Source organism: Thermobia domestica, chromosome 6, assembly GCF_964235325.1.
Source record: "Thermobia domestica chromosome 6, izTheDome1.hap1.1, whole genome shotgun sequence".
Taxonomy (NCBI): Eukaryota; Metazoa; Arthropoda; class Insecta; order Zygentoma; family Lepismatidae; genus Thermobia; species Thermobia domestica.
In genome coordinates, this window is record NC_137459.1 from 24460311 (window position 1) to 24485873 (window position 25563).

The 25563-nt window shown below is 34.7% G+C and overlaps 1 protein-coding gene across 12 annotated transcripts in view; it reads right to left on the reverse strand.

Moving 5' to 3' along the window:
• dop (microtubule-associated serine/threonine (MAST) protein kinase dop) overlaps window positions 1–25563 on the reverse strand; it is a 1172801-nt gene that overhangs the window by 87452 nt on the left and 1059786 nt on the right. For 8 of the 12 annotated variants that reach the window (XM_081761418.1, XM_081761420.1, XM_081761421.1 and 5 more), the window contains one exon: window positions 4975–5077. In XM_081761418.1, coding sequence (XP_081617544.1) covers window positions 4975–5077 — 103 coding nt within the window. Of the gene's footprint in view, window positions 1–4974; window positions 5078–11609; window positions 11793–25563 lie in introns of all 12 variants that reach the window. The other 4 variants (XM_081761429.1, XM_081761425.1, XM_081761428.1 and 1 more) reach the window with 1 other exon arrangement.

Consider the following 25563-nt stretch of genomic DNA (forward strand, 5'->3'; position numbering starts at 1 on the left):
TTCATTGAGCAAACAGACGCAACTAGCTTCCGGAGAAGACTTTATCAAGGTTAATGCCACGTCTTATATTTTATAGAAAGTTTTCATTGTTACTGTTGTTACTAGCTACCAGTATTTGGTCGTAATTATACAGGAAGGAATCAAATCATAACATAGTTATAGGATGAGGAGATGGATCGATGCAAAATAGCGCATTTTTATTTTGAGAGGATATCCTAGTGTTTTGAAGATCGACGGCTGTGATACTTCAATTGCTTAAAACTTTGTTCTTTGCTGAAGAGAACCAAACTTGTTCAATTTTTTTAAACTAAAGTATGAATATTTTCAATATCACGCCAATGTTAATACGTAACTTTCAGCAATACAGAACGTATTAATTGCAGAAAAAAAAAGTGTTTAAATGATTTTATAGAGTTAAATCAAGCACTTTTTTCCTTTTACTTCTGGCACGCCGGGTGCGATTTTTTCTGCTTCTCTTTGGAGTGAGTTGGTTCCTTCTTCATGCCTACATCCGTTTTGTTATTAATGGCGTGATTTAAGTAGAGGTCATCAAGAAAATAGCATGAAATGCCTTCAGACTATAAAAGAGTAATGTATCCTTTATATTTTAATTAAATTAATTCAAATATATGTTTTACATTATTCATTAAAAATGTCTTCTCTGTCTTTTATGACAATCATAGATGATCACAAACAGCGTATACCCTCTGAAAATTTTAGTACTATAGCACTGGTTTCACTGTACCTTCATAATTATATGTTTATTAACTTACAATTGTATTTCCAAACTTACAAGGTGCCTTTGCCTCATGTTGTATACTGTAAATGAACTGAAAACTTGAGGTCGCTTGGGGCACCATTTAATATTGTTGAATTGAGCTCATTTTCCCGGGGGTTACTTTGGTTTGATATGGAACCATTTAAGGGCGTCAGACTCAAAAACTAAGGATCATGTTAATACTATATGGGGGTGTTCCATTTATAAGTTCCAACCGTCAGAACTGAGAAACCAAAAGAGGAAGAAGAGCAAAAATTTTGCATGAAGCAACTACAAGGAAAAGGACATCTTTGCACAATCCAACAGGAATATCCAACAGTGTTGCCAACCCAATATAAAGTGTTTTTTTTTTCAAATAGCACTACGTCACATTATTGTACATTTCAAATCGGTATGTGAATCAAAAACTTAAAATACCATATTTATTATTCATCGTTGCCAACTAAGGATGTAATAATATCGCAAACATCCAAATTTTATAAATCTCTATCACACATATACAGCACAACGGAGATAAGCAGGATAATGCACATCGAAAGTACCTTAGTGTTGATGCCATCGTCATGGTATAGCTTATTTCGAATGAATAGGAACAAAATTACTAGGGCTTGAAAATTTGATATTTTTTTTGAAAGGCTTTATATCGAAAAATGCTTAGACAAGTATCATATCTAGTTATTTGTGTGGTTTGCAACGAACGTGCAAATTCTTTTGCTGTTTATATCACTTCAATACTTCAAACCGTCCCGGAGATATGATAAACATTGATAATGTTCGCAACACTGCTGAAAATGGCGTATTTGTGGAAAATACTCAAAATGAGCACAACGTTGCATTCTTTCTCTTTTACAGCAATACAGCAATAGCTTTTAGTAGCTGTAATTACAACAACTCGCCATTAGATGATTTAAGCAGTGATCCAGTGAACAGCCTGCTGTAATGATTATCATTGTTATCAGTGTTCAACAATCATTGAATAATACTTTGCCACGTGTATTATCTTTAACCCTCAAATACAACTAGAGAGGCACAACTGTAAATAGTTTGATTTTTATTTGTTTTCCGAACAGATATTTCTCTTCTTCACTTGTTATCTACTTTAGCTCCTTACCTATATCCCCAGAACTATCCGTATTAAAATGGAAAATATAGTGGGTCATTATTTCCTCCCGCGACACTTCATTTACTCTACTTCCTCCCACTTTGTGACGGATGCTGAAACTGAGTGCTTGGCTTAACAGCAGCGTTGAAACGCGTGTGCTTGAAATAAAGCAACTATGTTCCCTTCATTATGTTTGTTATTGATACCGCACTCGAACACCTGTTCAATTTCGCGCTCAGCAGACTGAGAAATACAACAACGTTCCACGTTACGTATAGCACTTATTTTAGGCTTTCTGTCGATATTTCAAGTGCAGCGGCAGATGTAGTGGTTTCCACTTCTGCTCAAAGCAATGTAGGCACTAAAGGAAAAACAACTACAGACAGCTTTACTGAATACAATTCTTTCTGAGTTGCGGAAAATAATATACAATGCAATGTGTGAATATGGACGTAACTTGCACTCAAAAAAAAAAAAAAAAAAAAAAAAAAAAAAGAGATCATTAGGGAGGTAATGAAACTGCTTCAGGCTCTTTACATTTACGGTATAATTAAGTTTTTTTTTGAATGTGGCAAAACAGTAAAATATACGTAATCATATTTTAATTTTATACTGTAAGTTTGTAGACACATTAATGAAACAATAATATAGGAACACACTCGTATTAGAATGAAAAAAATAAAATGAAATCTTTAAGTTTTACGTCCCACGATTATGCCGGTAAGGCTAAAGGAGACGGTGATGATGACAGATGAATGAAATGGTGGGAGGAAACGGGAGAACCCCGAGAAAACCCACGCACACGGTGTTTGTCCACCACAAGGTTCACTTGGCGGGAGCAGGGTTTGAACCCGGGACCCCAAGCACCAGAGGTGAACGCTCTACCACTGAGCCACCGCGGCCCCCAACGTATTAGAATGAAAACTTTGTAGATATATTAATGGAAAGAGAACGCATTTTAAAGCATACTACCAAGGAACACGGGATATACAGGGTTAGCATAAATGATTCGTTCGTTTTGAGAAGGCTATATTTTCAAAAGTGTTACACATGCACACATAAAATATATATATGAAAAGAAACACAAACTCACCAAGTTTATGCACCCTCTAAAATGTTCAATATGTGCCACTCTGGTGATACAACACACGTTCAGACGATACTGGAGCTCATTCCATACATTTTGTAGCATAGTCCTGTCAATTGTCTGGACTGCATCACTGATGCGTTCTTTGAGCCCGACTAAAGATTGCGGTAGTACGTAAACAAGGTGCTTAACGCACACTCATGTCCAAAATGATTGTCGCATATCTATAACTGTCTTCTTGTAAGAATATAATTTGATAATGATTTTGCAGGGTACTTTTAATACTGATGTTATGCGAATAATCGGGAAATGTATATTTGGGGTAAATTTCATAGGAAAAGAATTATAAATACGAAAATTAGAATGAGTAAAACAAAATGTTGCTAAATGGACAAGAAAGTTTTATTTTTGTTTTACTGTTCTTATTTACTGCTCTTTTGACACGAAATTTGCCACATATATGTCTTTGCCGATTATACACAAACTAACATTATAAGAAATACCGGGCGAGTTCGTTATCAAATGATATTCCTATAACAACATATTTATGGACATGCGACAACTTTGGTAATGAGTGTACCTCCACAGGAAGAAGTTGCACGACATTAAATCAGGAGATCTAGGAGGCCGGGGGAACAAAGCTAGGTCATTGTTCCCAATACGCCCAATCCAGAGATGCGTAAGTTCATCGTTTAGGTAGCCACGAACTGGGATGTGCCAATGTGCGGGTGCCAAACTTTTAAAACAATACAAACTTGGTGAATTTGTGATTCTTTTTATATATATTTCATGTGTGTGCGTGTAACACTTTTGAAAATATAACCCTTATGAAACGAATGAATCATTTATGTAACCCTGTATTGTAGCGGTTGAGCTACCTGGAAAGGATAGAAGACGCATCGATGCTAAAATGAATATATTAAGAAAGCCTATGGTCTCCAAAGAAAAGAGGAAGAACTAAACTGAGATGGAGAACTTGAAGACAACGATACATTACAATCGATAGTACGAATAATCTCGACTATTCTAAAAAGAAAGAAAAAAAGAAAAAAAAAAAACACTGTATACTCATATTTTTAAAAGTCATTTGCCCTTCCCTAAATCATTATCTGTACTTCGTATTTCTGTCAGTGTTTTTCTTTACTTTTTTTTTCTCAATATATAAGTTGAATTCAAAGTATCTCATTTCATATACTATTTACTTGATATAAGGGAGCATTTTTGAAACAAGTGACCTTGAGGGAGGTTTGCTCTTTGGGTTCTCTTGAATCGAACATTAATCCAAAAAGAAAAAAAAAAGGAATACAATTCAAGTAAACTACGTTATCACACATTTTACTTGTGAACATCAGACAATTATATATTATTCAAATTGCGGTAGCTTATACAGAGTACAATTACAAAATATACTCGACAGCCTTCAATTATTATTTTTTTTAAAAAAAAAAGTAATACGTAGCTTTGGTCCATGAAACTATGCAAAAGTTGTCACCGTCACCCAATTCCAAAAGAAATAAAAGTTGACAAATTGTTGTAATCATCAATGCAATGAAGTTCCCTACGAATTCCATATCTTTCTACCACTCAATATGTCACTACTCTTACATTATTATTATTATTATTATTATTATTATTATTATTATTATTATTATTATTATTATTATTATTATTATTATTATTATTCCTTTCTTTAAAAAGAACTTTTTATTCCACCATTTTTTTCGAGTTTCTCGAACAGAAGAGGGTTGGAGTCATTGCATCGTCATTGGCTCATCCACTTCGATTTATCACCGAAAGTAAATTTGCAAAACTTTGAGAGAAAAAAAAATAGATCGAAAATTAAACGAAAGAAAAAAAATACTATCTGAAGTAAGAAAAACCACCCCAGTTCCACCAAACAAATTCAATTTCTAGAAATATTTCACGACTTTTGTTCCGGCGTACTACTTACTGTTAGAATTAGAAGTATCATTAAAAAAAAAAAGGTTGGAAACTTTGATTCCTTACCTGATATTGGTGAGTGACATCGTGGTAACGTTGGTGAAGTTGTGGATATCAAGCTTTTCCTCTGAGCAACACGACTGCTTCTTCGTGAAAGACTGAGTTCTTTCTGCAAACAAAACAAATAAGAAATTCATAAAGTGTTTCCGTCAATAACAGTTCAAAAAAGATACATGTTTTATTCACATAGATATTACATAACACAATGAAAGACGTAATATCAAACAGTACTTTTTTTTTTAAATATAGGAAGGAGGTTAAAAATCCTCACTTTTTTTGTTTGATTTCCATAAAAATTGAGAGTCTTATAATGACTATGTTCGTCTGTCCATAGATATTAACCCTTCAAGCCAGGAGTCTGAGCACACACCCGCTAATTGAAGAATCGTAAAACGTCGGCATTGCTCTGCCATTTATGGAGTTTTCTTTAAACTACAAAATAGATTTAAAAGTCTTTCTCGCAGGATATTATTTAAATATTATCAGTATGATAGGAAAATAGGGATTTAAGTGAGGCGTTAAGGTGAAAAACGGTAATTGACATCGGGAAATCGTTTTCTGATACGAATTCATCGTCCCAAGAAAAAGTTCCATATTTACGCTTATCACTAATATGACTAAAATTATTTAAATAATTTTTCTTCTGTTGTTAAGACATTTGAATAATGAATTATTCGAATTTTAACAGCACGACTTATCACTACTGAAACAAGAGGTGTTCAAAATAATGATCACTATAGAGTAAGAATTAATAATGATTAATATAGAGGAAAAATAATAATGACTGCCATAGAGGAAGAATTAATAATGATCACCATAGAGAACGAATTAATAATGATCGCCATAGAGAACGAATTAATAATGATCACCATAGAGAACGAATTAATAATGATCACCATAGAGAACGAATTAATAATGATCGCCATAGAGAACGAATTAATAATGATCGCCATAGAGAACGAATTAATAATGATCGCCATAGAGAACGAATTAACAATGATCGCCATAGAGAACGAATTAATAATGATCACCATAGAGAACGAATTAATAATGATCGCCATAGAGAACGAATTAATAATGATCGCCATAGAGAACGAATTAATAATGATCGCCATAGAGGAAGAATTAATAATGATCGCCACAGGGAAATAACGAATAACATAACTTGATAGCGTATGGGTCTTTGGCGCGTGAGACCCGGGTTCGATTCCCGTTGAGAGTAATGTAATTCGGATCCCACGCCTGTAAGTCCACGCATGTAGATTCGCTGCTGATGCGGGCAGTAAACTACAAATGAACCAACTAACCAATAGCATAGTTTTAAAAGTTTCACATTTTGTATTGTTTCAGCATCCTACAAATTTATTCTTCGTCTTCATGCTTCTTTAGAAACATGAAAGAGTAGAGCTACCATTTCTCGTTCCAGTATTAGATGTGTGTAGTTCAGAAATATACCGTAATTACGCCATCTGAAACAAAATCCAGTTGTTTTAGAAATCATTTGCATGGTACACTGTACACGATCTATAGCGTTAAAACTGCAATACTAAACGGCGTGACCATGGTAGAAATAAGATAAGGTAAACCCATGCGCAGCCTGCCCGTTCGCGTGACGTCACCTTCGACACCAAATCAATGACCCTCCGAACAAGATGATACTATTGTCACGCCTTCTCAGTTGACAGGTTGCTAGCTGTATTTCTATTGAAGATTTTCTACGTTTTCTTTGATTTTTAACATTTGGTTAACTTGTTATACACTGTTGTGTATGACATTTTCTATGTATAAATATTGTATTTTGTACTGTACAACTCATCTGCATTTGTTACATTGACTCTAAAAGCTTTAAAATACCCTAATGCGCTATGTATGGCTGTAAAATGAACACAATAGAAAAGTTGGTGAAGAGAATGCCAAGTTCCATTCATTTCTAAAGCAGGAGGATTTAAGCAATTGTTAGAATTTTACCAAATGAATGAATATATTGTATACAGTAACACAATATATGTGTTCTTTGCTACTACCACTTTAAATACTGCTTTTGGATTAATTTGCTTATTATGTATCTCCCTATATAAAAGAACAAGTCCTGACTGACTGATTGATCAACGCCTAACAGGGCACAGATTTTTTTTTGGGGGGGGGGGAATCCAAAGGGTAAGGAGAGAAAGATGAGTGGAAATTACTATCTTAAAATCTCTATACCTTGGAATCTTTGAATGTTAAAGACATGAAGTTTGGTATTTGAACTTCTCATTTAAAACAATTATATACATTTTTTTTTTAGCGTTTTGTGATATTTTGCCTAGACGAGAAGGAAAAGAAGTGGGAATGAGAAAGGGGTGGGAATTACAATTAATATAATATGTCCATATCTCGGAATCTCTTAAGCTTAAACACATGAAATTCGCTATTTGGACATCTCATTAACAATTATTAGATATGTAAGTAAGCCTTTTTTGATATTTGCTCTAGAAGGAAAGAAACCAGGGCGGTTATAATTGGACAGCCATATCATGAAATCCCTTAACGTTATTGGCATGAAAATTGGTGTTTAGATTTTTAATTTAAAATAATTAAATTTGAAACAATTAAAGACATGTTTCTGCGTTTTTTAATGTTTCCTTAGAAAATAGAAAAAGGGGTTGGGGTTGTAATTGGTAAAATAAAATGACCATTTCCCGAAATCCCTTAAGAGTATAAACATCTTAATTAATTATGTATTTTAGCGATTTTGATATTACCGTTAAAAGGAAAAAAGACGGGAAGAAAATAGTTGTGAGTTGCAATTGAAACGGTTAGAGGATAAAGATGGTTTGTAACAAATTGTATATTTTGGGAAAATGTACACTATATCCGATAACATACATCCCTCATCGTTTTCAAATCTCTTCACTGGGACGAGGACTCACTAAATGATCTGTTATGTAACATCACTTTCCACGTGCATGAACCGCCAAAATTTAACGTTTCGAAAAATATAACATAACATTTTCATCCTAAGCGCTTCAATTGTTATAATAAGATAATATATCTCAAAATCCCTTAAGATTAGAGTTCTTAGGGATATGAGAAGTGAGAGGTCGTGGGAAAAGTAAATGTAGAGGTCTGGGGGCGAAGTACCCGGCTAACTGAAGGCAGTTATTCAATAAAAAAATCTGCATGAGCTAGATTTTACATGCCGTTTTTTTTTTTTTTTTTTTTTTTTTTTAATCAGAGGCATGGGTTCAAGCAACGACCATCCAGATTCTCTAGGATTTAAGTAGAGAATAAGAGGATATATAATGAGTAAGCATTCTGCTGCTTTATTTACTCACGGTAAAAATGTTAAAGCTATCGAAGAATCTTCTACGCAGCAGGAAACAGTAAGATCTACATTAATTGAAGATATATACTTGAAAAATTCCGTACTGTATGATGAATTATGTACAACAGTGCAACTGTTGATGTATATTTTACCAGAAAATATAAATGAAAATGAAAATCAAATATGTTCATTAAATAAGCATGACAATGGTCTTGAATTTATAGCTGGGCGGGTAGGTTTCAAATTTAAAATCACATATTTACAGTTCCCTGTCGAAGAACCTGCTGTAATACAACTGGACAAAATTAATCTCAAAAAGAGGACTGACATTTCTATCAAAGGAAACGTATGGACACAATCAAAGTAGCTAACAAATATTTTCTTGCATATCACAAAAAGAACGAGAATTTATCTGGAAATAAATAGAGCATCATTAGAAAATTAACAAGTATAATGAAAAATGAATTTGATAATAAGTGTGAACCGAAAGTTTAAACGTATTTTATCCGACTTAGAACATGCATAAGAATAAATGAACTAAACAAGCAACTGAAAAACTCTTCCCGTAAAAGAATATTTTAAAGAAAATGAAGAAAGTGGTGAAGTGAGAGAATTGAGTTCAGTAAAAAAAAAAAAAAAAAAAAAAAAAAAAAAAATCTGGTAAATGCAAGTGGATAGGCCTACTGGGGACACCATTTAATAAAAAAAAATTAAAAAAAAAACACGACGGGCAATACTTCTAAGGTTGCGGGGAAACTTGTCTATACCGTATATATAGATGAAAGTTTGATTGTTTTGGATGTAATAAGAGTATATTGAAATACTTGATTTATCCTACTTTTCTTTTTATGTCCGTTTAAAAAACAAAAAAAAATATATTCCCATGTCAGAATAAAATTCCTGTAATATAATAGGCATCTAAATCAGAAATAGCAAATAGATATCTTGAAGTCAGGAGAAAACAGTAATTTCACATTGAGATTCCAAAGAGAATATACGGGAGCAAGCAGACGACAGAGCGACTCCTTTCCCGAGCGTGTGTCGAAGGTGACGTCATTGCGCGAGTAGGACGCAAACGCGTTCGGTGATGGACTTACCTTGTCTTATTTCTACCATGGGCGTGACAAACATCTTGGCATTTGAAAGCGGCGCTGCAAGTTCCCTTTAAATGCTACTAGCAAATGAGAGGCCAGCGGTATTGCCACGTGTATTTTGTACACATCCACGTCTGTCCCCTGCCACCTGATCGCGCTGTACTTCATCTGCTTCGCTATAGCCACACCCCTTTACTACTCGGCAACGTCGCGTTAGAGCTTGCGTTTTATTCGTTTAGCTGAAATGCCAAGATGTTTGTCACAGGCTTTAGTATTCCCCTGATGGATTTCTTTTAAAAAGGAAGTCAGGATGGGCATCTGGGATATTTACATTTGAAACCTAACGATTACAAGAGAATGTTAGTTGTTTACTTATGTTCTTTTCTTCAGAAAAAGAAAGAAAAATGTTTAATTCGAGTAAACGATGTCGTGGCAGTTTAGGAACATATAGTGGCAGGAAAGATAGGGAGGGGGAGAAGAAGCCTACAATTAATGGACGATATCGAAACAGAAAAATCATACGTGAAGATGAAGAGGTTAGCGAAAGACCGCGAGGCATGGAAGCTTCTCAGTTGCGGCAAGTGACCTACAAATAATGATGGAAAACCTATGATGGTGATCTTCGTATTAAGTGATTTGGTGCAACAACATCCAGTTGACATTTGGAAAAAACATGAAAGTCACCAGTAAACATAAGTGTACACCATCTGCCCATTATTTTCTCAGTAACTTTGGAACAAACCAAACAACTTTAGCTCAGTTTTCTGTGTAAAGACAACATACTCTTCTGTACAGTACTAACAACTATTCGTCAATTTATTCACAATTATTAAAAACATACAAGTTGTGTGTGTGTTTTGCTTTGCTGTTACGGTACATATACGATTCTGAAAAGAAAATGTAGGGAAACTCCTATATCAAGAAACTTAAGTAGAATTTTTTTGGTATAATAATAATAAATATTTAGTCATTTTAGAGGATTTATTGCACTCTACACGTCGAAGTGTTCAAAAGTTTGGGAGTTCGATGAACACCTTTATTTAACATTTTCAAGATTTTAGTAGAGAGAATGTCAAAACTACGGAAAATATATTTCTTTCTGGCCATAAAACGAGTCCATAAAAACGAAAGTTTCGAAAGAAAGTGCGGAAGCGGAGTTTTATGACATCAGAACTCTGATCATATTGCTGCACTCATTACTAACATTTTTCTTCTGGATTACTTTAAAAAGAAAAAAGAAAAAAAAAAACTCCAGCTGCATCAGTTAATTCACCTCATACTTAACAATTCTATGCAACGTTACAGACTTTCAGACTTCTACCGTCTTACACTCAGTACTCTAATATTCTTCTATTTGTCGACGATCTTAAAATATTCTCCAAAATTCATTCGCTTGAGGACTGTATAAAAATGCAAATAGACTTGCTCAGTATTAAGAACTGATGTGTAACATTAACAAGGTAAAGTTGAATGTGAATAAATGCACAACTATCTTCCACTCGCAAAGGAACCAGCATTGAATATGGTTACTTTATCGAAGGAACTATTTTGGAGACACCTAACTTAATTAAAGACCTAGAAGTGCTATTTGATTCTATTAAATTAACTTTTACTTATCATATTGAAACAATTATTAATAATGCATATAGAAGTCTTGGCTTTCTTATGAGAATAGGCAGAGAGTTTCGAAACGATATGACATTAATTAAACTCTATTTCCGTTTTGTGAGATCGCAATTAGAATAATTATGCGATTCTGTCTTGGTCAACAAAAATCACTGAAACACATTGATATGGTTGAAATGATACAATCAAAATTCTTGAAACTACTTAGTTTCAGATAAACTAGCATGTATCCTAAATACAAGCAATGTTCAAAAATAGTACAAAACTTCAAAATCCACACTTCGAAACAGCAGAGGGGACATATAGGTCCTTTATTTTTACATAAATTACTACATGGTAATATTGATTGTCCCAATCTTACTTCGAAGATTCAACTGCATTTCCCGTCCTGTAAAACTCTTCCCCCCCACCACCACCACTGGGAACATTCTTGCTTTAATTATTTTAATTACAATTTTCCAGGTTTACGAGGGGAAATTAATTATTGTAAACAAACCGTTGTAAAAAGGTGTCTGATATTCTATTTTTTTTTAAAGAGAATACTTCTTGTGAATCCAATAACACATTTGTAACAAAATACGAATACAAAAAATAAAAACAGTCAATGAACTTACCTTAAATTGCATAAGTGACGTGACTGAGGGCAGAGGCAAGGTGAGATTGGGGCGGGGTTGTCGCAGAGTGGAATCGCTGACACTACGGGACATCCCCCGCAGTAGTACAGCGTCCAAACTCTCCCCGCCCCCATTCCGCTCGTGGTGATCAACACCTGACATGCTGCACCCTACATCTTGGTGCTGAAGGAAAGAGAAAGACATAGGTTCAAGCACTTCACTCACATTCGTTATATCATTTTAATAACATCATCACTCAGAGTATTAGTTCTCGAGGGAGGGGAGTAAATCTTAAAGAGTACAGGATTCAAGAAATTGGAAGCATACGATTCAAGAATCAAGGCAAGTCAGCTACAACTTTATTTACTCTAAGATTATCTTAAAGTAAATAAAAGTAAATAGGTATGATAAGTTGACCATTTTCAGACAGGAAAATTGAGTTATTTCCTGCAACCTTTAATGAAACTTTAAAAAAAGTAGCCTTGCTGCTTAATTGTGGTGGATTTGATTATTCGTACTAAACTGAACTAACAAAGTACATTTACGATCTTCTATTCAAACATATTGTAAATCGCATTAACCCGTATGCTAACTAGGTTTCAGAAGTTTAAGGAGTTCCACTAGTGTTAAACCATTTTTTTTTTAAATAACAATTCAAATTTTAATTTACCTGTCTTAATTATTTTATCATAAAATTCACTCATATATATATATATTAAGATATGAATTACTACGTTCTGTGATTTTCAACTTCTTCGAAGCATTACATTCCATCACAAGTCAGTTAAATACTGCTTATCAACGTCTAAAATCTCGAAATACGGTAACTCATTTCTGAGAGGAGGTCATGTGGTTTGGATTCCACGTTAAATTGTAGGCTAGCGTTTCATATAGCCTTGCTGCTGAACGGGACGCTAAACTCCAATTCAACCTCTGAAAATACTGTATTTTTTTAAGCAGGGCTCTCAGTACATTATGCGTAAAAATGAAATAATAAACTTATGTTTTGCAATGAGAAAAATGTCAAAAAGTTTGGGATGGAAGCTATTAGTACCAAACCAGCTATTGCCAATCTGAAACGAAATTTCCCAGGAAGGGTCGTGAAAGACCAGCGATGTGGATGCAGGCTAATGTAAGGAAACCTATTCAATGCATCTCAGCTTGAAATTAACCTAAAACCATGCGTATCAAAGACAAATATGGTATTCTACCAATATGTGGAAGTATGTAGAGTCACTAAAGAAGGTAAAGAAAGAGACGAAAAATAAAGGAAGTTTCGACCTACATTTTAAATAATATGATTATTAAAAACCTATTCGGAAGAAAAAGTGACAAAATCCTAGCATGACCTTGCCAACGCTAATATACATGTTCATTAAGTACCAGCAGATGACATCGGAAAGCACATACCTCGCTTATTTTAAAATGTTCAGTGAATCAATAGTAACTAATTTTCGCAGAGAATTTATGCTAGAATAAGATGAAATGAAATCTTTAAGTTTTACGTCTCACGGTTATGCCTTCTAGTGTAGAAACTGTGATAATGAGAAATGAGTGAAATGGAGAAAGTGAGATGAAACGGGAGAACCCCGAGGAAACCCACGCACACGGTGTTTGTCCACCACAAAGTTCACTTGGCGTGAGCTAGGATTGAACCAAGGACCCCACACACAAGAGGTGAATGCTCTACCACTGAGCCAACGCGGTCCACGTATGTAAGATACCACATCATATATCTTACTGTTTATAATTATTTGTTTATATTAATATTACTGTTTATAATATTTTGTTTATAATTAAATGCATTATTACATTGTTGACGTTACGCTCTTAGATTTGGAAAGTTTCTTCCAGTTCCGTATTCTCTTATCTAGAGTACATTTGTTTTAACTTGGCACGCTTCCCGCCTAAAGGATGGATCTATCTGCAACGCGTTCTTGCCACGCCACAGTTAAGTTGCGAGTTACAATACGCTAGGAAACAACAAAACGCCACACCACTCACAAGTTACTGTAACACACTTGTTCGCGTGTGACAACAACAGAAGCACTTCAAATACCCACCAAATAGCAATGACCTCATTTGATAGGCTGACTGACAACTAAAGTCACCTACACGACAAGGCCAATAACACGCCTATTGGATTAAAATGTTCACGTGAGTGCTAGCAGAAAGTACTTTAAAAGCCAACCAAGTGCTCTGGCGGGAAGTGTGCCAAGATAAAACAAACGTACTCTAGTACTGTGTTTATACTACATCTGTGTTTTGATTGTTTCTGTTTATGAATGACACACTCACTGCTACTTGGGACAGTTGGATTCACATGTATTTGAAATATTTTGTCGCTTCAATCTTTCGAATACCTTCACTGACGTAGTGATAATAATAATAACAATAATAATAATAATAAACTGCATGAACAGTCCGCAAAATGAATAATGCTCCTCTCACTAGTAAATCGAGAGTGTGCTGCACTTTGAGGTTAGATCCATTCTAATAAAATAAAATAAGAATAGTCATCTATATATATAAAAAAGAACAAATTACCTGTTTACTGAATGAAGATTATACATTGTTGCACTTCCTGTGTGTGTGTGTGTGTGTTTTTAATGGCATTTGATCGCCCACCCTGAAGCCAACCAAGTACTTCAGTCCAAACCACTAATTAACAAGTGCTGTTCACCCCTATTCAACAAGTTCTCCTTTGAAAAATTGAAAAAGAAATACACTCTTGCATCTAAGGGGCCTGTTCTTATATTTCACTTGGAGGTGTTTTGTTTTTCTAGTATGTAACTTAATTTTTAGTTTTTAAATGCCGAGAACTTCACGTTTCGTTTGAAACAGATTTTTTTTTGTTTTATTACAATATAGTAGGCCAATGGTTCTCAATCTAATTCCTATCACGATCCCCATTTTATCACATCCTCTAGCCAACGACTCCTTTATAATTTCTGGTTTATAATAAGCTTGTGTGTGTGTGTTTTTTTTTTTAATATATCTATTACGGAGATCTCACGATATCCGTCTATTTCTATAATAGTCGAACCCATTCCTTGTACCTAGGTATATAGTAGATATAGTAACTTCCCTAAAAGCGAATGGATTAAAACCAAATTTGGTCAGTTCATTCATATTACAAATATCGAATCCGATCTGTCATACTGTTTCAAAAATGGAGGTCTCATTAGCTTTCAATTTTAATTGTATATTCAATGTGCAGGTGTTGTTGCATTTGTAATTTTCTGGTGCTTCAATATGCAGTTCTCATTAGTTTCATATCGTACCTCTCTCATTTAGATTGATTTTTAAACAATTGTGCACCTGTTAAAAGTGTTTAGTAGACTTATTTTTTGTTGTTCTCAACAGTATGTATAAAAATAAAAAATATGCTTATCAGAACAAAATTCAAAATAATATTTAAAAATATTTTCCGGTATTAGATTGTAATTATAGCTTCCGCTAAATTTCGCGACCCTCATGAAACACTCTCGCGATCCCCAGGTTGAGAAACTCTGCAGCAGAATGTCGTTAATCTGTACGTCAATTACCAGCACACTAAAAAAAAAAAAAAAAAAAGTTCTTTACTTTCCAATGGTGACAAACACATTCCTAATAGATGCATACACCAGACTAATACTTCGTGAATACATATTAATATTAAATATGTACCGCCTTATGCAGAGTCGTTTTGACGTATGATTAGCATCATACTAAAGGCCTGACTACTGCAGAAAACATATGTTAGCCGTCAGAACGACTCCGTATAAGGCCAGTGGAATTTTAAACTTTCATCAATAGATAAAATGCAAGTCTCTTGGTTTTCAGTCAAATAAAATAGTGAACACTGCTACCATGTATTTCGAGCTTTTCCTTTTTTAATACAGACAATCAACTCTTTCTAAGTTTACTTTAATAATACTTATTTGTTTCTTCCTCAGAACAATCACGAAGCAAAACAACGAAGAAAAGAAAAAAAAAGTTTCGTATTTTAATAGTCATAAGAACTTGCAGAAGGCTGAACTTTTGCAAACTCTTTTGAGCAGTTCCTTCCAAAACGCACTTGAATTTCATAGTCAAAAAAGTCAACAACAAAATAACTGTGTTTGAAGACTACTGCGTAACAAATTGATGGCAACTCCTGAAAGCATTAGAGAGCAACATCTGAAAAGAATAACTTACGGAAGTTTGATCGTTAATTTTGTGTCTCGATCAAAGTTGTTGTTGAAAAATATAACACAGTTTAGTTAGTTTTTTTTCTTCTTCACTATAGTCAACAAAGAGGTTTACAGAATCAAAACTATTTAGTTGAAACATATTTCAGAGATAGGTCTACATCAAATAAATAGGTATCTGTATAAGACGCTTTTAAGCCATTCAGTGTAGAAACAATTTCAATGTTGCAGGGAATAGCTAGCTGGTTGTTCTTAGAGAACTTGGAAATTTTGCCTAGGATATAGCAAGTAAGCCTCGAATTTATTTTGGGACAAATTTGTGGTATATTATTCCGTGAACTGTTGTAAGCATTTAATTATAAAGATAAACTGAAATTATATTTCATAAGGAACTTAAGGTCTTTGAAATGTTGGCTTGTAGCAAAGTATCATTGTATAGTCAGCGACAAAGTTATTTCCATTTTGTAAAATTTATTTTCGGAATAACGGTGGAACGTACGGAAAATCACATTCTTTTTAATTTACTGAAAACAGTACTCAATGTGTCCTTCCATTCTGAAGTTATTTGCGAAACTAATTTCATCAAACGGAAATAACTTTTGTTGCTGAGTGTACAGACAGCTCTTTCTGATTATGTCATGTTCTGCACTGATGAAAAGAAACTCAAAATCTGATTACGTTGTCAATATTGTACAGCAAAATCATATACAACTACACCGTGCTCGTGGGTTTTCTCGGAATTCTCCCGTTTCCTCCCACTTTCTTCATTCTACCATTTTACTCATTTCTCATTATCACCATCTCCTTTAGCCTAACCGGCATAACCGTGGGACGTTAAACATAATTTTTTTTCATAAACTAGCCATTATGACAGCCATTTCCAAGTAACCAGTGTATGAAGTAGGAGCACACTTTTACGATCAGAGAAAGAGTAGAAAGAACAAGTAGAGCAGAGGAGGAGAAAGATAAGGAGGTAATTAGATGGAATAAAGCAAGTGTTGGCAGTGTACCAATAGTCGTAATTCCACGAATAACGTATCTGCAACACCATTTAGTATGACATCTACCATGATGATGATCTGTTACCACTGGCTTTTATCAACATCTGATTCTCTGTCGATCCTATTTCTTTCTATGTAATTTACTGAGAGTGGAAGTAGTGACCGGTGACGTCACAGATCATTCAGTTGGCAGTAACTACCTTAGATACACAAATATTATCAATAAGATGATTTCATGGTGTATGAATTTCGGGTGAGCTACGAAATTTCTCCTTGGGATATCTTCATTAGATTGTGCTCAGTATGAGTTGCCACTTTTCTCGAAGTATTTCTTGTATTGAAAAATCACCCTTGATGGGGGCAGTGATTTAAAATCGCCACTGATTTATATTAGTCTCAAGAGTCAAGGTGAGACTTCTTGCTTTTTCCCTTTCTTTCAAGAAAGTCATTTGGATATGGTTGCAAGCAGACACAGACTCAGGATTTGGTCGTGAATGTGTCATTTGACGCTTGTAAGGCACTAACAAATGCTATTTTATCCCATATGAATCCGAAGCTCAAAAGGGAAAATATAACCCCTGTAGTTCCCCTTAAATTTGCACCTGGTTGAAAGCAAGCGTACAGAATTAGTATCCCCACTTCCAGCATATTCTCTTCTCATATGGACACTGTTAAAGTGCGATCAAAACAGAATTAAAAGAAAGTAAAGTATGATGAAGGTAAAATTAGCTGGAGGCATGGAACGAAAAACCAACGAGAAGTTTAACAGAATTTGAGGAGAAAAGAGTTAAGTAAGGAAAATTAATTGCAAACTCATTAAGAAGAAACTAAAGTATCTTGTAAGACGTGATAGAAATTGTGGAGAGTGAAACAGAAAAGAAACATTTCGATTTCTGAACGATATTAAAGAAAGTAATTCTTCTATCGAAACGAAACAAAAAAGGTGGGGGAGCTTCTAAATTTGTTGTGGTTGTTCGATAGTAGATTAGCGTCCTTTCAGCACCAAGGCTATAAGAGATGTGGAACTACCGCTTCACAGTGGATCCCAACCACATGAGCTCCCATCGGAAATCGAACCCACATCTTCCACGCCAAAGGGGCGTACGACGCCAACCACATATCTAAGAGGGAGCTCTGTTCTAAATTTATATCAGATGGCCTATCAATGAAGACACTGAATACTTTTGACGATGATGATGATAATGATGAACAAACTAGTTAAGACATTCGCTGTTAAGGAATTAAATAAAGCATAAGATCTTGACAAATTGTGTGTGCATTACTATATGAATGCCTTACGAAAACCTTACTAAAATATCATCGTAGTTTTGAATGCATGTCGACGTGATCTTAGAGAAAAATAATAGTATATTTCACATATCTCCACTTCTAAGACAAACTGACCCGGTAGATCCGGATTCGATTCCTGGCGGAAGCTCATGTGGTTCGGATCCCACGTTAAACTATAGTTCCACGTCTCATACAGCCTCACTACTGAACGATACGCTAATTCAAGTCAAATCAAATCTAAGATAAATTAGCCTACTCCTCACATTAACTCTCTTCAGAAACAATTTATCCCCAATTACTCTTTTTATTTATTTTTTTATAAGCGTCTGAATAAGAAGAGCTACAAATTAGTTTCATCGAATGCTTACAGTGCCAATTAGCTTCACCATTTTTGTCGATCGATGGAAATTCCATGAGTTTTAAGAGTAACGCAATTTGCTGAATCATGATTTGTGGTTCACACAGAAGCAGCTGAACAAGAACAAAACAAAACAGCCGGATATGAGTCAGTGCAATGAAAGATCACGGGAGCCATTCACCTTTCATTTCTCTGCTTCATTACGGGGATGAAATTTTGGAGCATTAGTGACCGCAAATCGTTTTGTTCAACCGAAGATTTATTTTCATAGCCTCTCTCTTTCAATTCTATCAGAGTGGCCGAATAGGAAAGCATTCACTTCTGGTGCAAAGCGTCCGTGGTTCGGTCATCGCCATGTTACTTTATGTGGATAACACCGTGTGTGTGTGTTTTTTTTTTTTTTTAAGCCAACACATCAAGTCCACACCTAACTTATCTGCATCTATCACGAATCATCTTTAGCGTACAATCGTGGTACGTTAAACTAAGATTTGATTTCTACAACTCAAGTTGTCCATTCACTTCCTGACCAGAAGGTCGTTGCTATTTATTTTACTGTACCAAATAAAACCCTATCTTTTTTTTTAAAAAAAAACTTCTACTTCCTTTACAAGGACATGAGATTATTTGATAGGATAGATACAAATGTTGAATTAATTTTCACTAAAAAAATGAAAGTTTAGTTGCCAAATGTACAGTAAAAATTTTAATATATACATTAGCTGAACCTGAGCTCTCTACACAGCGCATCATTCACGGCTGTATAAGCATGAATCTCTGTCATTTCCCACATCTGTGCATGTCCCTTTAGACACAAGTGAAAGACGTCTTGATAAAAATTGGCAACGGGTACCATAAAGGGGAAAATTTTAGATTAGATTATTTTTTCAATATCTCATACCGTTTCCACGATTTGAGCCTATTCCGGTTGGAGTTTCTAATTCATGTATGATCAGTTTTCTTTTTTCTTGCATGCAGTATGTAATAGGCAAATACATTACATATAGAATTAATTATGTCAGTTATATATGGCGTTCATTGGGCAAAACACTCAAAAAATAAAGATTTATCTTAGACTCGAGAAATGGTTATCCTTCCTTTTTCAGTATTATTTGGCCATGAATCAAACACCTGAGATATATACAACCCCAGTACACAATTAAGTGGTGTTGGAATGTATAACTCGTAGGATATTTATTTTAATTTCAACACTTCCAATGTACCCTAAAATGTCAAAGAAATAACGGTCATTTAAAAAAAATATTCAATTAGAACTGAACAATCTACAGAAAATCTGTAATCGATCAGTGTAAGCGGCATTTTTCTAGAGCATATAGTTTCGGAGATACCATTGTCAAAATAACTGGGCACAAACATTAAACTTTTCCTGATCACGAACATATAAAGCTAGCATTTTAATATATAAAATATTATAAATATATATATATTTTTGATCTTTCGTAGACATTACACTACTTTTCACCTTACGAGATCTGAAAATATCCCCTACATAATTACAGCAGCGCTCAATGAATATAGTGGCTATTTTTGCTACGAAATCAATTTTATCCGGAAAGAGATCACAATCTAAATCGTAGCGTACGAATGCAATGACGCCATTCAGCACTTATTTTTAAAACTGCCTTTTCTAAAATTAATTTCTTTCCTCGTGTCTTGCAATTTTATCTTTGTAGAAAATCTTCCACAAACTTCAGTGGAAGTCTTCCGGGAAAACTACATCTTTTGAAAATACGAAAGAGAAATATCTATCTCTGTTCTTCTTCTTTGAAACATTTGCTCCTACGAAATCAGACTTTTTCGATGATTTACTTGATAGCAAATGCCTTTGGTGTATTTGGTATCGGGTTCGATTACAGAAGGAGAGTTTAGAACACATTGCAATGTCTTGAATTCCATCGTGAAGTACGCCTACGTCTCGTATAGTCTTGGTACTGAAAACAGACGATCAACTTCCACAAACACCATCATTTAATTTTCAACGAAATTAAAGAGTGCGTTACTGAATTCTCTATATCTGTGTGTCTGCTGTTTGGAATACTTCAATCTTGAGCCCTCTATTCGATATAGCACCGAAACCATCTGAGAAAGATATGGAATTTTTCGCGTCACTTTTACAGTTTCCGAGATATTGGCCAAAAGATAGTTACGATTTCCGGAGATTTAAAGAGCCTCGGGAACTGTAAGTCAGAGAGAGATCATATTGATGTTGATCAGTACCTAAGAGGATGGTGAACATTTTGGTACCAAAAAGTAACCGGTGACCACTGGCTAACTGGACGCCGTTCCTCAGATACTGGAAAACAAAAGTTCGGATTTCGGGAGAGTTAAGGAGCCATATCTCGGGAACCGTAAGTCATAGAAAGATGGTATTTTGCGAATTTTTCAACTTTGATCCCTTCATTTTGAGCATGTATCTTCGTAAAACAACATATCCTAGAACGTTTTGACAGAATTCTTAAACAAAACATGTGAAAAAAATAGTACGCAAGGAAATTATAAATGGATAGATATATTACAAGAATTGATTAATGAGTATAATAATAAAGTACATAGAACAATTGGTATAAAGCCTCTAGAAGTTAATAAGAAAAGTTAATACTTTTTAAGTTCGTTCTGCCAATGCTCTTGGAGCATTCTCAACTGTGTTTTCCTTTCCTTTTTTTCAAATGAAGTTGTTAATAAGCATCAGGATTGACTTATGTGGTATTATCAATTACCAGTGATGAATTAACTTTTCTAGAAGAAGGCCAAGGAAAGAAAAATACGCGGATCAACACAAATTACGAGTATTGAGAACAATAATGGTTCATTTTACAAAATTATTGTAACTCTAAGTACTATTAAGGATTGAAAAAAAAAATGAAATTTAATGTGAAGAATGAAATTGTGAATCCATTTCTAGAAGATTCTCGTAATCTGGTTCAAACTGAAATGCAATGATTATCGGAAATTCAACTAATTTCGGCAGATTGGGAATCGTATAGAACTTTTAAAGTGGACGCGTCTGGCCCGTAAGCCCTCGTTGCCCATCATTCAAATAGTCTATACGAACACAGCGCGGAGGCAAAAATAGTTTTAAAAACACAAAATGTGTTATAAAAATAAACAAAAAAAAAAAAAAAAAAAAAGAAAAAGGAAACGAATTTTGTTTAATGTAATATAACAGGCATTTAGCACTATGACCATTTAAACAAAGAAACTCAAACACATGTTTTTACACCGGAATGCAAATGCTGTATACCGCACCGCATACACTTCGCTTTTACAGGCAAGAATAAAATATTTTATTTAAGAATATAAACAGGACAAATATATGGATACGATGCATTTATATTATTTTTTTTTCTGAAAGCTCCCTTTGTTAATAAAACTGCAATAACTCATCGTTAACATTCCTTTTCTGCAGCCTTTAACAGGGCTATTAGACGTCTGTGAAACACCTTGGCCTTCCATCATCAAAGTATTTGTCTCTCTGTCGACCAGAAAACTTCGTTCGACCTTTTTCTAAAATACTTCTCACTTCTTTTGTTTACGACTTCGCCAAGTATTGAATAGAGTTATTTAAGAACCCCACGGGCACCATTACAACCTGTAATCCGCGTTGTTGTCGCAGAAAACACATCCCAGTGGCATCGATTTTCTCTGTACGGAATGCCTATTTTTTTATGCTATATAACAAAATAAAAATGTTTGTGAAGTGGAATACTATTTTTTTTTCTTGTCTAGTAGTATATTACTTTCGAAACAATTTATGAAGATCTCAGTAAGTTACAAAATGTAGGATCACATTTTTCATTTTAGAAAGGCTTTCAATATTTCATGATAACACGGAAGACTATATATATAATGCATCGCAATGGACACATGGAAAATCAATTTTTGGCAGGTAAGCATCGAGACAAGTAGTAGAAAAGTGTTCACATGTTTTTGTTTTCATATGAAAAATAAGACATATTGTACCTCAATCTAAAAGACATCCCCGTTTAAAAGAGTTTATTATTATTATTATTATTATTATTATTCCAATTTCATCATCATTAGAATAATTTTAACTTTTTGAAAATTTCTTTTTTTCCTTCGTTTACAAAAAATACTAAAGTTATGAAATGCTTTCAAGATCATCACCTCTTTTCACAAATTAGAGGTATGCACGGGCTCGGGCCGGATTCGGGCCTACAAAGCATATGTCACTTCGGGCCCTGGATGTAAATTTTTAAACACACAACCATATTTCTCGGGTTACTTCGGGCCTATTTTTTGTAAATATACTGTACAACGATACTTATTGGACCGTTCTTTTTGGATAACTTTAAAAGCAATTGCATAATTAAACCTGTAATTCCTGTAAATAAAAATGTAATTTTGCATTAATAATTAAGTTTCTGTAATTCGGGCTTATTTCGGGTTCATTTGATTATCACATGAGCTCAGGCTGGGCTCGGGCCTAAATGCTAAAACATATTTCAACCTCGGGTCGGGCCTCATATTATAAATTCACGGGCCAGGCTAAAAATTCCGGCCCGTGCAGACCTCTGTCACAAATACAATCCCAGATTTAGATGTATTCAATGCTGTGCTACTGTTGATCACTAGTAGCTTCATTGTGTATATTTTTTCTTTTGTATTATATATATATATATATATATATATATATATATATATATATATATATATATATATATATATGTGTGTGTGTGTGTGTGTGTGTGTGTGTGTATGTGTGTGTATTCAGTAATGATTTACGCAAACTTCGGGATCTAATTTCGTATATGTTACCAAAGCTGACACTTTTCACTTTATGAAGTGCACAGTTAATGTTGTTGCTACATTTTGAGAGGTTCTGGGTTCTAATTTTACGATTGGTCATTCTGACTGAGTATTCCGTAGAAGCTTACTGTAGGTTAAAATATCCAATTGTTTAGAGACCTATGCTTATATAGTTCTCTTAGATGAACGTAAGCTACATGAATAAATATGTGAGTTTGAGATCTATCCTTCTCCAGTCATGTCAGACAAGTACTATGATTAATTAATTAGTTTTGTAATTAGTTTTCAATATTTATTAAGAAAAAAATTAATGCAATATGAATTATCTGGGTGGAAATCACCTTTCTCAGATGAGGTTACAGAAACTCTAATAAAATCATTAATCACGCACTTCAGAAGAAAATCGACACCGTTTTAGAAGTGATCATGATTTCGAAAAAAAAAATTAAGGCTAAGTTAACAAAGGAAATGACACGCTGAAGAGGTTCATGCTACTTGCAAGGAAAACTTCTCCCCTAGCAGCTATTAACAACAAAGCTTCAGAGCTGAAGAACTTCAAGATGGATGACATAAATACATTAGAAGACCTGAACAGCAATTAAACTCTCAAAAGTTCTTTGGTAACTGAAGGAACGTACAACTTCATATAATTGGGTTGGAAAACTAATTATGAATGAGTTGAGCGGAGAATATACTCTTCCCCTCCTTTGTGGAGTACTGGTAAGTGGAATTTTACTTGATTTAAATTAAGGACACACCTGCCGCGTTGTTTCATCATGTTATAAGATTGAATTACATTTTAGCCTGGAGAGTTCGGTAATTTTCAATACGCTAATTAACAAAGAACATAACTATGTGTGGGCAAATAGCAACTGTTTGGCTTCGAAAAGATCTGATCATCGGACAAATTTATTGCAATTCACGTAATAACAACAAAAAAATAATTTTAAAAAATATTTCTTCAGTTCTAACTAGACGTATGTTTAATTAGTTCAAGAACATACTGAATTTTGATAAACGAAGTAACTTTACCGAAGCCCTGTTGAATCATAAACTAATGATGTCATTATTGCAATGACAATCTTATTCCCATTTAACCAAGGATGTTGTAAAATAGAGGATAAGCCCATACGTATCTTCATCATATGAACTTAATGAAGCCAAAAAAAAAAAAAAAAAAAAAACCGAGCATCGTCTGAGCCGGCACGTCTGATTGGCTACTCTCGTTTCCGCCATGATTGTTGGCTCGAAACATTGCGATCTTAATGGCGCGGAGTGGGCAGAGTAGGTGTGGCGAAGCTGTGACGTGTGGCTTCACGATTTTGTTGTATGGGCAGATCCTCTATTTTATAACATCATTGCATTTAACGTGTCACATAAATGTCAAATGAAGAAAGGTAACCATTTATTGATAATTCTGATCCTAACAAAATTAGGAAAATGCGAGGGTAAGTCAAAAATTATCCGCAGTGTAGCTCTAACTTTTCTTACGTTGTTCGTGCTGCCCTCAGTCCTCGTTTATTTTATTGTTATGCTGTTGCGTTCATGCTACGAAAGTTTGGTCCTAATTCCTTCATCTGTTTTCCTTTAGATGCAGATAAATTCATAGCTGCTTCATTAGAAGTTTGCACTAAAGAGGAACAACGAGCAGTGAACCGGTTTTTGTAGTCGGAAGGTGTATCAGGGGCCGCAATCCATCAAAGACTTTCGGCACAATACGGGAACAGTGTGTTGCCACAACGGAGTGCCTACAAATGTATCGAAAAAATTGAAACCATCCTCCCTCGTGCATAGTTGTGCGACTATTTTTGAATTCTGCAATCCATTCGTAGACACTCCGTTGCGGCAAGACACTGTTCCCGTATTGTGCCGAAAATCTTTGATGGTTTGTGACTCCTGATAACAAAAAACGGATCACTGTTCATTCCTCTTTTGTGCAAACTTCTAATGGAGCGGCCATGATCTATCTGCAACAAAAGGAAGACAAATGGAGGAATCAGGATCAAACTTTCATAGCATGACCACAACAGCATAACAATAAAATAAATGATAGCGGTCAGTATAAACAACGTACGAGAAGGTATAGCTACGTTGCGGATGATTTTTGACTTACCCTCGTATATTTTTTCACTTTAACGTCTCACGATTATGCCCTTTAAGCTAAGGGAGACGGATGATTAAATGATGATACGGGATAAGTGAATGATGCTGTTAGAATTGGAATGAGAATGTAGGAGGAAACCCACTTACACAATGTTGTACACCACAAACTTACTCGGCTGGGGATTGAACCAGGGACCCTATGCATCAGAGGTAAGCGCTGTACCACTGAGCCACCGTGCCAC